The sequence below is a fragment of the Enoplosus armatus genome, chromosome 22 (assembly GCF_043641665.1).
Source record: "Enoplosus armatus isolate fEnoArm2 chromosome 22, fEnoArm2.hap1, whole genome shotgun sequence".
In the NCBI taxonomy this organism is placed as follows: domain Eukaryota; kingdom Metazoa; phylum Chordata; class Actinopteri; order Centrarchiformes; family Enoplosidae; genus Enoplosus; species Enoplosus armatus.
In genome coordinates, this window is record NC_092201.1 from 5,125,532 (window position 1) to 5,139,675 (window position 14,144).

The 14,144-nt window shown below is 41.1% G+C and overlaps 1 protein-coding gene across 1 annotated transcript in view; it reads left to right on the forward strand.

Annotated features, from left to right (window-relative positions):
• Positions 1-1,536: 1,536 nt before the first annotated feature.
• Positions 1,537-14,144, forward strand: part of magi2a (membrane associated guanylate kinase, WW and PDZ domain containing 2a) — a 186,847-nt gene continuing 174,239 nt past the window's right edge. The window contains exon 1 of the mRNA XM_070928611.1: positions 1,537-1,837. Coding sequence (XP_070784712.1) covers positions 1,537-1,837 — 301 coding nt within the window. The remainder of the gene's footprint in view (positions 1,838-14,144) is intronic.

Genomic DNA, 14,144 nt, shown 5'->3' on the forward strand with positions numbered 1-14,144 from the left:
ATCACAAACGCTGTTAGAGGGAACAAAATATGCCTCTGAAATCTGAATGTCATTAATGAGACAGAATGCTCGCTGCCCTTGAAAGTGTTTCATAAAATACAAACGCTTCATATTCACCAAAGACCTTGAGGGTTGTTCAAGGAAATCAAATCTTTTGCTTTCAAGTTCACCTAAGGATAGATGTTTAAAAAACGAATGAAAATGTGTTTTAAAGACCTCTCTAGCAACAAAGTATTTGAATCAGGTGACCTTTGTGGGTCGTTGTCCAACCAGAAATAGACTGTAATTGATGTAGTCCCACTTTCAAGGGGAAATGAATGGCAATGCGACTGGGAAAAGAAATAAGCTATTTGAGTTGAGTCAGTTGATCTAACTTTCTGAAGCTTACACCTAATACAAGTTAGGTGTTATGGTCTAATTCTTCCAGAGTAGTAGATATGTCTCACTTCTTTTACAAACTGTAGCATCTGAAGTGACTGTAAGCAAAGAAGAGACATATTTGTGGTGTAAAAAAACCCCCCTTATTATTGCTGCTCTGCTGCCATGCCAGTGGAAATACCGCTACTCTGCCTCTCTCTCGCCTTTCTTTCCTTTTTTCTTTTTTTCCATGGAAAGCTGGATTTGGGAAAAGCCTTGCCTCTCTCCTCCTCCTCCTCCTCCTCCTCCACCTCCAGCCTTCACATCCGGGTCAGTTGGGTTGGTTGGAGCTGGATGCTGCCTTCAGGCGCCCCTCGTAAACTTGTAAACTTCACGGTTTGGGAGTTGTAAACAAATCTCTTTGATGAGGCACTTAAGATGTTTTTGCAGTGTTATTTAGATATTTACTTGCACAGAACAATGAGTGGTGCAGCAAACTTTATAAAAAGAATGATAATGTAAAATTTGTATTGATTACTCGATTTGTTTATCTATTTAAATTATGCATTCATAGGCTGTAACACAAGCCAAAATTAGCTTTAAAGTGGTAGAACGGCTAAAACAAACTCATAAAAGTAATTTTTCAAATGTGACTTAATGTCTGCAGGTGATAGATGGTCATACAAAGTTATTTCATTCATTAGTTAGTTATAATAAAGTTGTTTTCATTACACTACAATTAATGTGCTGATACAATATTGACATATTGACATATCATTTTCTGACCTTTTTAAGAATAAATATGTAAATTTTAATTACTGTTAGTTCTTGAATGGCTTCCATGCTTTCTCTAACCAAACAGTCTCACAATGTCAGCTCATCTCTCCTCCTAACTTCTGTGTTACTCCTTCACCAGGTCGTTTTTGTACGCCGAACCCGTCCATTCCGATCTTTGAAAGAGCACGTGAAGGCATCACAAGTTGAGCAGCTCTCAGTTAACGCAAAAGCAGACTGATGATCCAGCTGCTGTGCGTGTGAGTGTGTGCGCTGACATGGATACAACTGGCGTTTACTATTGAAACTGGACGCATTACAGTGTTGCGGTGACACTGGGGGACTTCAAAGAGCGATAAAACTTCTTCCACGGCCGCACTCATGTGATTTTCCCCTGTTTGAGCCATGTCCAAGAGCCTGAAGAAGAGGAAGAACCACTGGACTAACAAAGTCCACGAGAGTGTCCTTTGCAGGAATGAGGAGGGGGAGCTGGGGCTGGAGTTGAAGGGCGGCGCAGAGAATGGACAGTTCCCGGTTATCGGCGAGCTTCTCCCGGGCAGAGCGGTCTGCCACAGCGGCAAACTCTGCCAGGATGAACTCCTGCTGGAAGTCAATGATACCCCGGTGGCTGGACTCACCACCAGGGACGTCCATGCTGTGGTCAAACACAGCAAAGACCCCGTCCGACTCAAGTGCGTCAAACAAGGTGAGGTTTTGTGAGCTTTCACACTAACTTTCCCGCATTTCGTAGATTTTTTTTTTCTCTCCCCCGGACATCTTTGAAAACCGTTAGCTTCTTGTCACGCTTTGGTGTTTTGACAGCAGTGCTATTGTCTCCTAAAACTGATAGACTCCCCTTTGCTCGGCGCTATAAACAAACCACGTCAAGAAAATGAACTTTTTGTGGTGTTATTTGCTTGTTAAAAGACTTCTGTACCCAGACATTAATATTCTTTGCGCAGTCGTTGTTGTAAAAAGGTGTTTTGGTTGTGCTGGCAGAGTCTCGTTGCTATGTGTTTGAACTGGTGTAGCGTTTAAGGGGGTGTGTTACATTTGTGGCAGTCAGAAAATACGCACTCCAGTTACACATAATTCAAGTACACACTCATTTACAAGTATGGTTTCATCTTTGTACATAACTAATGATAACACATATATAATGCCATATTGATGCTGTATTCATTTCTAAATGTCACGCAGCCACCAAAGGTCAAGATTAGAGAATATCCAATAGCATCGGTTTAATACCACTCACAAACATCATATCTTATCCAATGTTTGGAGATTATACTAGATTGTGCTTTGACTCCTTTTGAAGTCGTTCCAAACCGAGTTTGTTTCACACAGCACACATTCAAAATCAATATTAGCCATCAATGTCACATATATCTCCTGTTTTATATCACATATTTTATAATTGATGTGTATAGAGCTATAGAGCATCAATTAGTCGATTAACAATCTAATTTTCTGAAGCAACATTACCAAAAAATACTCCAGTTTCAGCTTCTCAGATGTGAATATTTGCAGGTTTTTGCAGTCTTCTATGATAGTAAGCTGAATATTTTTGGGTTTTGGGACTGTGGTCAGCCAAAAGTTCAACGTGGACATTTTAAACTATTTTCTGACAGTAAAAGAATTGCTTGTCTCAGCCCTAGATGTATAAATGTCTGTGATAGAGTACCTGTAGTTGTGAGTTTGCTGTCTGTCCTGGCAGAGAGAAAATTGCTCTACATTTGCTATGAACCTTTAAATCACATGTATAATTTTTTTTTTTTTTTTTGGAAAGCAGACATTTAAGTATGCAATATTTATTATCCAATTTGTGCTACATTGAGTGGACTAAATTGGATTTGGAGAGGATATTGTATAAATATTATAACAAATCCCAGAGTCCCTATTTCAACATTATAGTGGTGTCGTGAGAAATGAAAAGTACCATAAAGTACGATAAGGTCACAGTTATTGAATATCACGGACACAGCAGAAGTCTCCTCAGGAATATTAGCGGGGAAGTGCAGTGGATTGCTTAAGTGAGTGTTGCGGTTTCACTGGAGGCACATGAAGACTGCGCTGTCCAAGGACTCCATAGTTGTTGGAGACATTTCTTGAATTGCATCATATGCAGCAGGCAGAACACCCATGTTGTCTCATTTAAAAAAGAGCACAACTCATGTAAATTTGCCTCCAAACTCCATCTAACGCTTGTCAACTTCGTCCGCTGGAGCTCTCACGTCACGGACACACTCCTCTGGCCGTCTGTGCCTGTGATCCTCGCAGCTAATGACACTGTGTGTCTTGCATTGTGTGCCGAGGGGAGGATCTTTGGGCTCTCATTTTGGGGTGAAAAATCAGCAAAACCCTGTAAGAGGCTTTGGATCAAAGTCTTAGCCTGTGTGTGTGTGTGTGTGTGTGTGTGTGTGTGTTCAGCACCACACCAGGGATTTGCTCAAAAGGCAGCCAGGCCTATATCAAAACTAATGTGTTACTTTTTCCCCATGAAATATTTATATCCTCCAGTGATCGTGATTGATATTCTCCCATGCTTGCTCGATCGGTTGTTTACAGCGTCAAGTTGTTTTTAATATGGTTGATATGTACATTAAGTAAATATTATGGAGGAGAAACACTTTGTGGTGTCCAATAACAGATATTTTGCACTTCTCAGATGTTAACTCCTATAATCTGTTTCGATCCTTACTTAGGACAGAGAGTCGAAGAGTGCAGCATTATCAGAGTGAGCCAGGCCTGGCAGATGATACATGTCCATAGCTCTGCTGCTATATAGCAGTCTAGTTGCTCAGAAAATGAGTGTGTAATTTAAAATGTTCCTGGTAAGTCGTTTGTTTATAGCTTACTGTTGTATTTCAGAGTCACTTTTCCTGCGTTCTCTAGAGCCACAGACTGCTTCTGAAAACTTTATTTCAAATGCTCTGTAATGGTCTAGAGCTGCAATGATTACTTGATTATTCTTCATTTTTCAAGCCAAAATTTGCTGCTTTTCTTCGTCGTTTATGTTAGTAAATGAAGAGTCTTTGAGTTTTGGACTGTTGGTTGGACAAAAGTAGCAAGTCGAAGGCGTCACTTTGGGCTCTGGGAAATTGTGTTTTTTTGACATTTTGTAGACTAAAAGATGAATCGATGATGAAAATAATCATTAGTTACAGCCCTATAATGGTCCACAAGAGACGGAAGCAGATACTGTAGATGTAGAAGCACTCAGCACTCTTATCAGCTGGATGAAGATAGCATAGCAAGGTGCCGTCATGTATTGGGGGGGTCTGATCACGGACGCTACAGTTAACTTTGATGTTCGCCCAAACTGCAGTAAGCACCAAAGTGTGGTCAGAGATGCTCAAATGGAGATTCACGCCACCTTTATAACTACATACACACGTTTGCATAAAGGCGATTAACATTCACTGTCACTGAGTTTGAATTGAAAACAGCCAGCTCACTTATTCTGTACCTTGTTATGTCAGCAGAGCTTTTTTCTCTCCATTGTGCTTTTGCTTAATGTTGTTTTCCCACTCAGTTTTTTTTTCAGAAATCACTTAAGCGGGGGTCCTTTAGATTTAGATAAATACTGGTTATTGTTAGCTTATGAATGTAAGCAGAAAAATGTAATTTGCTCATCCAGTGTAGTGTGTACTTGAAAAGCTGTTGCATCTATTTAGCACAAATATGAGTAAAGGATCAAATAACATCCAGCTGAAATGATAGGGTAGTACTCTATTTGTCGACGTCAACAGCAGAAGTGTTCTTGAGTTTAGGTGAAGGTTTTGGTCAAACAAGGCTGTAAACAAAACCTCACATTGAACAGCTGCTTGGTGTGAACTGATTCTGGGTTTCTCGCCTGTGCACCGATAATGTTTCCATTTGAGGACTTCATGCTCATTTGAAGACATGTCAGGAATTTGAGCTGCATAACTTCTGTTTTATCCTGAATTAACAGCAGCCACTTCAAATAGACAAACTGCCAGCAATTACACTTATTGCTGGCACATATTCGGTTACAGTGGGCCAGCTACATCCCAATAAAACAGCCATAAACTGTGCTTTGTTTTCCCTCCTTTAGCCTCTAGCCATGAAATAGGGTCACACTGACCAGTTTACACGCATGGTTGATCTCCCAAAGGTTGTTCATGGCCTTTTTGAATAATACATCAAGTTCTCTTCTCTCTCACTAATGTCACAACTCTAGAAGTGCTGTCTCTTTATCTTGGGATATCTTGGCTGGATTGCCAACTTTCATTAGGATCTTTCTCTGTAATTAAAGAAGCCAGATCATGATTCACACTTTTTTTTTTTTCAGTTGTAGTGATCATGAACCATGTTAATGCATTTAAGCACTTAATTTCCTATGTTCAGTATTATGGCTTTAATTTTTCATAAAGTCTGAAATCCTGGGCCTTCATCCCATTTTACACTCACACACACACAATATTAGGTCTTTTATTAGTCTGTGAGGTGAGGATTAGATTAGATTGCCACCAGCAATCAGGCCTGACCTGTTGGACGCTGTTGGGTATATAGGACAACATAATCTAACATAATGAATGGAACACAATTACATTCCCAGAGACACAGTGAATTCTCATTAAGACGTTATGGATGACGTAAGGAAGGGGCTGAGACTACTTCCTGTGGCTAATGTGGCCCCTGTAGATTTGGTGCCAGTAAAGGTCAAAGTTGGAATTGTTAACCCTCTTAAACACTGAGCTTTAAACTGAATTTGTGTGTGCATGATGATCGTTTTTGTAGGGATGCACCGATTCTATCCACTGGATCTGTATCGTGCCGTTATTGACCCTTTTAAGCGGATTGGGTATTAGCCAGACAGGACCCATTGACAAGACACTGTTATCGGATCGGTATCTAATATTTGCAGATACCCTCAGGTATCAGAATAAGTCCGATAGGGGGATCCCTAGTATCCTGCAATACTTCAAAGCATTGGTTGTGCACATAAAATGAATGCTATAATTCAGCACGATGGAGGTGGAAGGTGGGGGTACTATGTCAGCACCGGACTCAATAATGGCAGAAAGCTTTAGAGAAACTAATAAAGCCTGTTGCCTCTGCCGCTCTTTCTGGTTTGATCGTAACATTAAAGTAGTTTGTTTTCGTCAAGGGGAAACTAAGGCATGAACAGAAACACCCACCAACAATATGTACAGTGCAGCAGATCTGAGGAAACTGGCCAATATTCGGGTTGGGACATGAGCAACGGCAATCAGATTTTGTGATATGGGCACTGCATGAGTGGTTTTACATCCAACAGCGTGTCATCGTAAAAGGCAGTATCTACCTCACAAACTGTAGTAACTGTTGATGCGTGCAGCTCATATAACCAGCACATTGTGTCTGTGTCCTCTTGTACTATCCCAGCCTGCAATATTTAGAATTGATCCATTGGAAACAAAGTTTTAGCAAATACAAATATAATGTATTTATCACTAACTTCAGTTGCAATTACAATGTATTCCTGTAGTTTATTCACAACAAAACTCTCCATGCGATTCACCTATGACAAGCTTTTATTGTTAAACAAGTGCAGCAGAAAGTTATCATTTTAAATGAACAGTAACTTCGCACAGCATATACCACAGCTCAAGAATGAGGGATGATTCCACTCTTATCTGCTGCTTAGAGGATATTTTTTAAATCCTCCAGGTAAACACCTAGCACGCAGGCAAGTTTCTGAACAATGCTACTTGCATCACAGCTGCCTGCAAAATGGTGAAAAGCAAGTATATCACATTACAAATCCATTCTGTCTTCAGTCAGTCTTACCTTGAATAATGTGCATGAAGAGTAAACATTTAAACTACAGCTTGCTTTCTCTGTAATTCACAAATATTGCTGCCAAAGCATCAAGATGAATTAGCTTTACTGCTCCTTTCCCTCCATCTCTCTCTCACGCACACGCTGAAATGCCCCAGTTCAGCTTCCTATTTCAGCTCCAGTGAAGGATTAATGCAGCCAGCCGTGGAGGCTGTCACTGCATCACTCACTGCCACTACAGTGGGAAGCTCGTACTGTAGCTCTACTCTCGTGTGGCTGTGTACTGTATGCTGATTGAGCCTTGCTGAGTGGTGTTGGGTGCAGGTAAGAGCAGACTGTTCCAGGTCACCCGAAGGCAGTCAGTGTGCTCGCTGGGTGCTGACTTAGTCTTAGCTGGTGTTGGGGGAAAGTCTTTACAGCAGTCTGAGCACAGGCAGCTTTAGCAAAGCAGAGAGGGCAGGAAGAATGGCCGTACCTTACTAGTTTTAAAGGTTGTTTTTAGCTAACAGCGTGGCTGGAGGGATGGCAGTGTTGTTTGGTCCACCACGTTAGTCCAGAGTTAAAGTATTGAACAGATTGCCTTGAAACTGATCGAGACTTGTTGCAGAGAATGGATCCTAATGGCTGTGGTGATCCCTGACTTTTTATCTTTTAAAATGTCACATGCAAAAAAAACCAATTGAATTTTATGTTCAAAGTTAATTCAACTTGATCAAACAATTTCACCTCAAGGTCTATTAGTAGCTGTTCTGGAGCTTTTAATAAATGTATTCTCAAAAATAAAAGTCATGGACATAGTAAAAAGTGCAAAGTTTACACTAGAGATTGCACATAGCAGTTTACAAAGCACATAGTGGATTAAATGATTTGCTTTTTATGGATGTCTTTTTTTATTTGGTCACCTCATGAAAAATGTATTTAATAACCCACACTGTAATAATTTTCAGGTGTTGCTGAGATTAGATGGAAATGAGTGGAATTTGTGATTCAGACGGATAACACACTTTGGCCTTTTCAGATTTTGCTTCAGTCTTGTTGTTAATTGATAACACATTTCTCAGGCCATATACACACCCAGTACTTTCCAGTAACCTGGTACAGTATGTGCCTTAACTGAGCCACCATGAAGCCTTTCTTACATACTAGCAATTCTTTGGCTCTTGCTTTCTAGCAAAAACTTTTTGCTGTCAAGTGTTGCTGAGCCACTTGCTAAGGGGCGGGGACATTTCTGCAAAAAAATACAGAGCTTCCTGCACACTGGAATCAGAGTTCCCTTATAAGATTTAGGCCGGCTTTATTGTTGACATTTCAACCAAACGTGGTCCCCCTCAAGTGTTTGCCTGAGGATTGGATGGAAACGTGGCCAATAAAGCCTAAATCTTTATCTAAATCTAATAAAGGAGCTGTGATTCCACCTCTCTGTTTCGCTCATATTACTCTGATCTTTGTATCCAGCTCCTGTCTCACTTGTGCACACGAGTGTCTTTGCTATTTCAATAAGATTTCTGTGCAGTGACTATACCAAATAACGTGAACCCTGGAAATGTTTGTTAAAGGAGATTGTCCTCTCTGTTGTAGCCCAGTTTTTGATTAAAAGATGTATTTATAGATAGCAGTCCTGACATTACACATCCTTGTTTCTTATGCTGTCTTATTCATAATTCTGCACTTGCAGCTAAACCAAGATTACCTTACATGACCCCAACCCTTGCATAATCATGCCTCATGTCCTCTTTGAACACCCTATACTAATGCTGCTCATGCGATGGTTGAGTCACTGTCTTGTGAACTGCATGCTGTGTTTGAGCCAATATGTAGGATAAAGTCAGCTGGAGTCAGCTAAACCTAAGGAATGAGCTCAGCCTCTCTGTACCCGAAATTAAATTATTTAGCAGACAGAAATCTTCTGCATAAAAATCCTTTACAACAAAGAAACAATTCATAAAACAGCACCGCACTAGCTATCCAGTAGAGCTCAGGGGAAAACCAGTATGTTATGACACTATCAAGTCAATGGCGCATGCCCAAATAATGGAATGACTGATGTGAGTGATGATGAGTTTGGGCTGGTCACTGCTCTGTTGGGGGTTTGAAGGATGGGACGGGGCAATCCCTGAGAAGTTGTGTTGAGTCAGACACACACACACAGTGTTGCATGGGAGTGCGGTAATGATCCTCGGTACAGTCAGACCCATCTGTCTTCTTGTCAGGGTCCCATTGAGAGTGTTAAGTTGCACCAGCAAGTGCAATGCAGAAAGTGTGATACACATACAGACACACGCGCATAAAGAACTGTTATCCTTTCCAGTGTGTGTGTGTGTGTGTGTGTTTGTATCAGCGTGTCCCCGGGGCCTTAGTACCACTTACCACATGCTGTCCAATCATGCCTGACAGAGGTTCGGTGGAGAGATCCTGTTGTCGTTGCCTCTGTTACACTGTCTGACTACCAGGCTCACCTCTGGGGACAGGTAATGATAAGGCACACACACACACACACACACACACACACACACACACACACACACACACACACACACACACACAAGCTCCCTCACTCACTCACTCACTCACACACACACACACACACACACACACATCAAACTGTCTTTCCCTCCTTGTCAACATGAGCCATCTGTTGTGGCAAGTGGAAGTATTCCAAGGACTGAGAAACGGGAAGGCTGGAAACTTTTGTGTGTGTGTTCATGTGTGGTACACGTGTACACAAAGACTACACTCGTGTTTGTGTGTATTTGTGCGTCTGTGGCATTGAATTAACATTAGGTGAATATATGAAGGAATCAGTGAAGCCGTCTCTTAATTGAAAGTAAAGTGCTGTTTTTCTCTTTAAACAGTGAAATAGGCTGGAAGGAATCGTTATGACCTTCTCCATTATCTGAGGTCTATAAATGAATGTCGTCTGGAGCATAAAGGAACAGAGAATAGAAAGGAGCCCTTTACCTTTTCACTATAATGAATTATAGATGAATGAGAGACAGTGTGTGTACAGTTTCTGTTTTGGAGTCTGTTTTCTGTTGCTCTCTGTGGCACAAAGCAGCTAATTGTAATCCTCCCCTGTGTCTGTGTCCTTTATGTGTCCGCTCAGGTTTATTTAAGAGAAGGTTGCTACTGTATGTTAGTAAAGTACGAAGCTGTGCTGTGTGAAGGTGCTTTGTTCCTCAGCTGCTTTGGTACTTTTAGAAAACATTTACAGCCTTTCTGAATGGACCTGTGACAGCATGTCATATACCAACACAACATGTGTAACCTTCATGCCGTCTTAAGTGTTATTGTAAGAACTGTTTTTCCTCACAGCATACTGTAAAGCAACGTACAGCTGGATCTAGGACTTAAACTAACCATTATTTTCATTATTAATTGATGTGATTTTTTATATTAATTAAATAATAATTTTGTCCAAAAGAAAAATGAGATCAAGTGGCCATTAGAGGTTACCATAACCCCAAATGTTGCCTTCGGATCTGATCATCAGTCAAAAAAAACACTAAAGGTGTTAGAAGCAGAAAACGTTTAAAGCTGAGATGATTGTAGGTTAAACAATTAGTCGATTGACAGAAATAGCAACAATTTTGATAATCGATTAATCAGTTACGTCATTTAGACCAAGAGTCTACAGCCATGCTAGCAGCTATGTGAGGCTGTACTTTGGTACAGTTGAGCTTTAATCTAAATGCTAACATTAGCCTGCTAACATGCTACAAATGACAATGCTAACCTCCTGATGTTTAGCAGATATAATATTTTCCATGTTCGCCCTTTTGGTTTACAGTGTTGGCATGCTAACATTTGCTAATTGGCACTAAACACAGAATAGAGCTGAACCTGATGGGACAAGTGTTGGACAAATTAAAAATTCTGACCTGATGATGGCACTAAATGAAAAGTCAGAGGACCACAAAGTCCTTAGGATTCATTCTCTGGAGACCATGAATGTCTGTAACAAATTTCATGGCAATCCATCCCATAACATTTTAGATATTTCATCTGGACCAACAACGCCATCACTAGAGCCACGCCGCTAACCAATAATGGCCAGTAATTGTTGTTATTTTTTACTTAATGACAATAAATCAGTCATCAAGCTAGTCTAGGTTTCTGTTGTTCGACTGATAGGTTCAGTGAATAATTGTTTCAGCACCAGGCAGACCTTGTGATTATAAACAGGTATGTTTTTTATGTGAAAATCTCACCAGATGGCCCAACATATTTCTCTCAAAACAACTTTGAAGTGATGATTCTGGCATTCTTGGAGCTCTAAATGAAGAAGGATTAAACTTCTCATTCATGTTTACAAGTATGCTGAACACCCTCGCATCAAACACACCGACACTCCGTCTGAACAGCACTGATATTCACATGTTGGCAGTATAAGCAGGAGGATGTGTGTTTACCTGTGCAGATGTGGTGGGAGGGAGAGAGCTTGTATGTCTTGATGACTGATGGATGATTTTGGCAATCCAACAATTAAAGCAGTTTCTGCAGTGTGAGGCTGTGAATTTTAATGAATAAAAGACAAAGCCATTTTAAGACTCATCTATTTACTATAAAGCTTGAATCCACTTGATGTTTTGACACTTGACTGGCTGTCAGTGTGTATGTATTGTACTCTGAGCACTATATAGTGAATGATGTACTGTATATGTGCACAGTTTTACATTGAGTGACACCAGGGATGTGTCATTTTTCTCACAGTAGTGCTCATTTCTCATAAAACGTCTCCCTGCGATGTTTTCCTTTGTCAAGTCTCAATGATACCTCTTTTGTCCGAATGATAAGGTGATTCTTCTCATCTTTGCAACAAATCAGTGTTGTCATCTTTAGTCAAATTTTCTCTTTTCTTTGCATGTAGAGCGGTCTTGTTTTGTGCCTCCTTCGGGCCTCATCTTTATCAAAAACCAATCAAAGTCACAAATATATTGCACAGCCAGCAGCCCGGTAGGCAGACGATGAAGCAGAGTAAACATCAGGTTTGTGAAGCTGTGGTGAATCACAAAGGGGCTATGGATTGCTGTTGTGCAACCTGCAAAATTTGATAGGTGCCCACCACCCCCCCCCCTTGGATACATAAAATTTTGTAGAGGGAGATATTGTAAGATTTCATATTTCATGTTGGGAAAAGTTAATATTCCTACACCCTCAAACTGCCAGTGGTATGAATATAAATGAGATCTAAATGGGATATTTTGGAGCAGAGGCATTGGGGAGGGTGAAATTGGCTGACCTGCTCACAGAGAGAAGGGAATATTAAGCAAACTCTTCAGCCCACACTAGTTGTTGCTGATTCACCCAAAAAGGGAACAATCAATACAGAGCGATTAAAGCCTCTCTGAGGTCCGTGGCGGTTGGTCTGTCCTTCTCTGCTCCGTCTCTTGGCAAGAATCAATCTTGTCTTTTTATTCTACATGGATGAGTGCATATAAGAGGAAGTATTTTCATTTGTGTCCATCTCAGTGTGTGTGTGTGTGTGTGTGTGTTCCTGAGTGGATTAGGGTTGGACCAAGACGGATTTTTGGCTCATTGTTTCTACGAATGGTGGACAATGAAGAGCAAAAGACTGACAAAACATGCAAAATACGTTCGGCAACTTGTTGCACCTGGTTTTCTTGTTCTTTTTTTGCAATATGGAGCCACAGTGGTAATTGGCCCTCTGTGGCCCTTTGTTGTGTGCAGATTAAATAAACAAATACAACATCTTTGTTAGTGAACATTACGGGGTCTGGTAGGTGTATTTTTGAAACCTAGAGAGAGCCAGGCTAGCTGTGTCTCCCTGCTTCTAGTCTTTATGCTAAGCTATGCTAACTGCTCCATGGTTATGACAGTGGCATCATTCCTCTCTTCTAACTCTCAGCAAGAAAGTGAATATTATTGCGCATCGATGATACTACAGCTACATTACAGGCATCACAGAATCTGAGCAAAACCCTGTGCTTCTGTCATGCAATGAATAAATAATCAAACAAATGACCATCATACTGTATGAACAGCTGATGGCATACACTACATAAACTAAAACCACACAAGGCCAATATATGCTCAACTTAGCTAGCTGTAGTGTGTGTGCGGTGTCACAAGCACAAGAATTGCAGTCCTGAACAGACAGAGCAGCACTTTGTGACAAGATAAAGAGTCTGCAATAAGACTGTAAACAAGACATTGATTTACCGCCGGGCAGTATAGATCCTATAGGGAATGATGAGACACATTATCAGCATGTCTATTCAATAAAATCTGCCAGTATCTCTGTGTTGTAACAGTCTATGCACTAACAAGTCTATGCTCTGACCACATCTGTCTTACTCCGATTCATATGTCCTTGAGGCCAGTCCTGTCTGTGGATAATTTCGACTGTTTTTGGGATTCCTGTCAAGTCTTATACCAGCCTTTAGCTTCCCTTTAGCAACCACACTCCACCCTCCACCCTCCACCCTGCTAGCTTTGCCTGCAGCGAGGTCACCTCCAGCTGCTTCAAGCCAGCTCCCATCGTCACTCCTGGGAGGTTTTTACATATGCAGCACTGTCTCTTGCTTCCCCCCCCCCCTTTCTCCGTCTACCCTCCGTCCCCATTCACACGCTCATTTCCTCCCGTTGTCCGGTGGGAAGCAAGAGAGGCACGTTTAAATAGGTTTGGGAGATGAAGAGACCGACTGCGCAGCTCGGCCTGTCTGTTCCCGCGCTCGCAGACATTATTCATGCCTTCCTAACTGCCAGCCAGAGAGCGAGAGACCCTCTGAAAGACAACCTGAGAGAGAGAGAGAGAGAGAGAGAGACACACCTGATGCTCAATAGATGCAGAGGAGGAAAGGGAGAGAGAGCTGACAGACAGTGAGAGGAGAAGGCACTCTGCTTTTCACACTATTCTGGTTTTGATTGGATTGACAACCATAGCTGTGCTGTTTTCTGTGTTCTTCCTCAGCCCATCAGATGAAAGACACATCTTTGGGCAACAGCTTATCCTTCCTTTTTCCTTTTTCCAACCAGATTTTTTTTTACCTGTTCTTCGTTTTTAATCGTACATGATTTTAAGTACGAGTTTCACTTGATTGAATGTGGTCATTATTTTATTCAAACGAGAAGCTTCTTCTAACGCGATGAAGGATGCAGTAATAAGATTATCTGTTTGGCAGATGAGCCACAGTTTTAAGTGCGGAAAAATTATTAAAAGATTCTGTTGTTTGTCTATTAGCAAGACAAGTTTAGATTATTTTAGT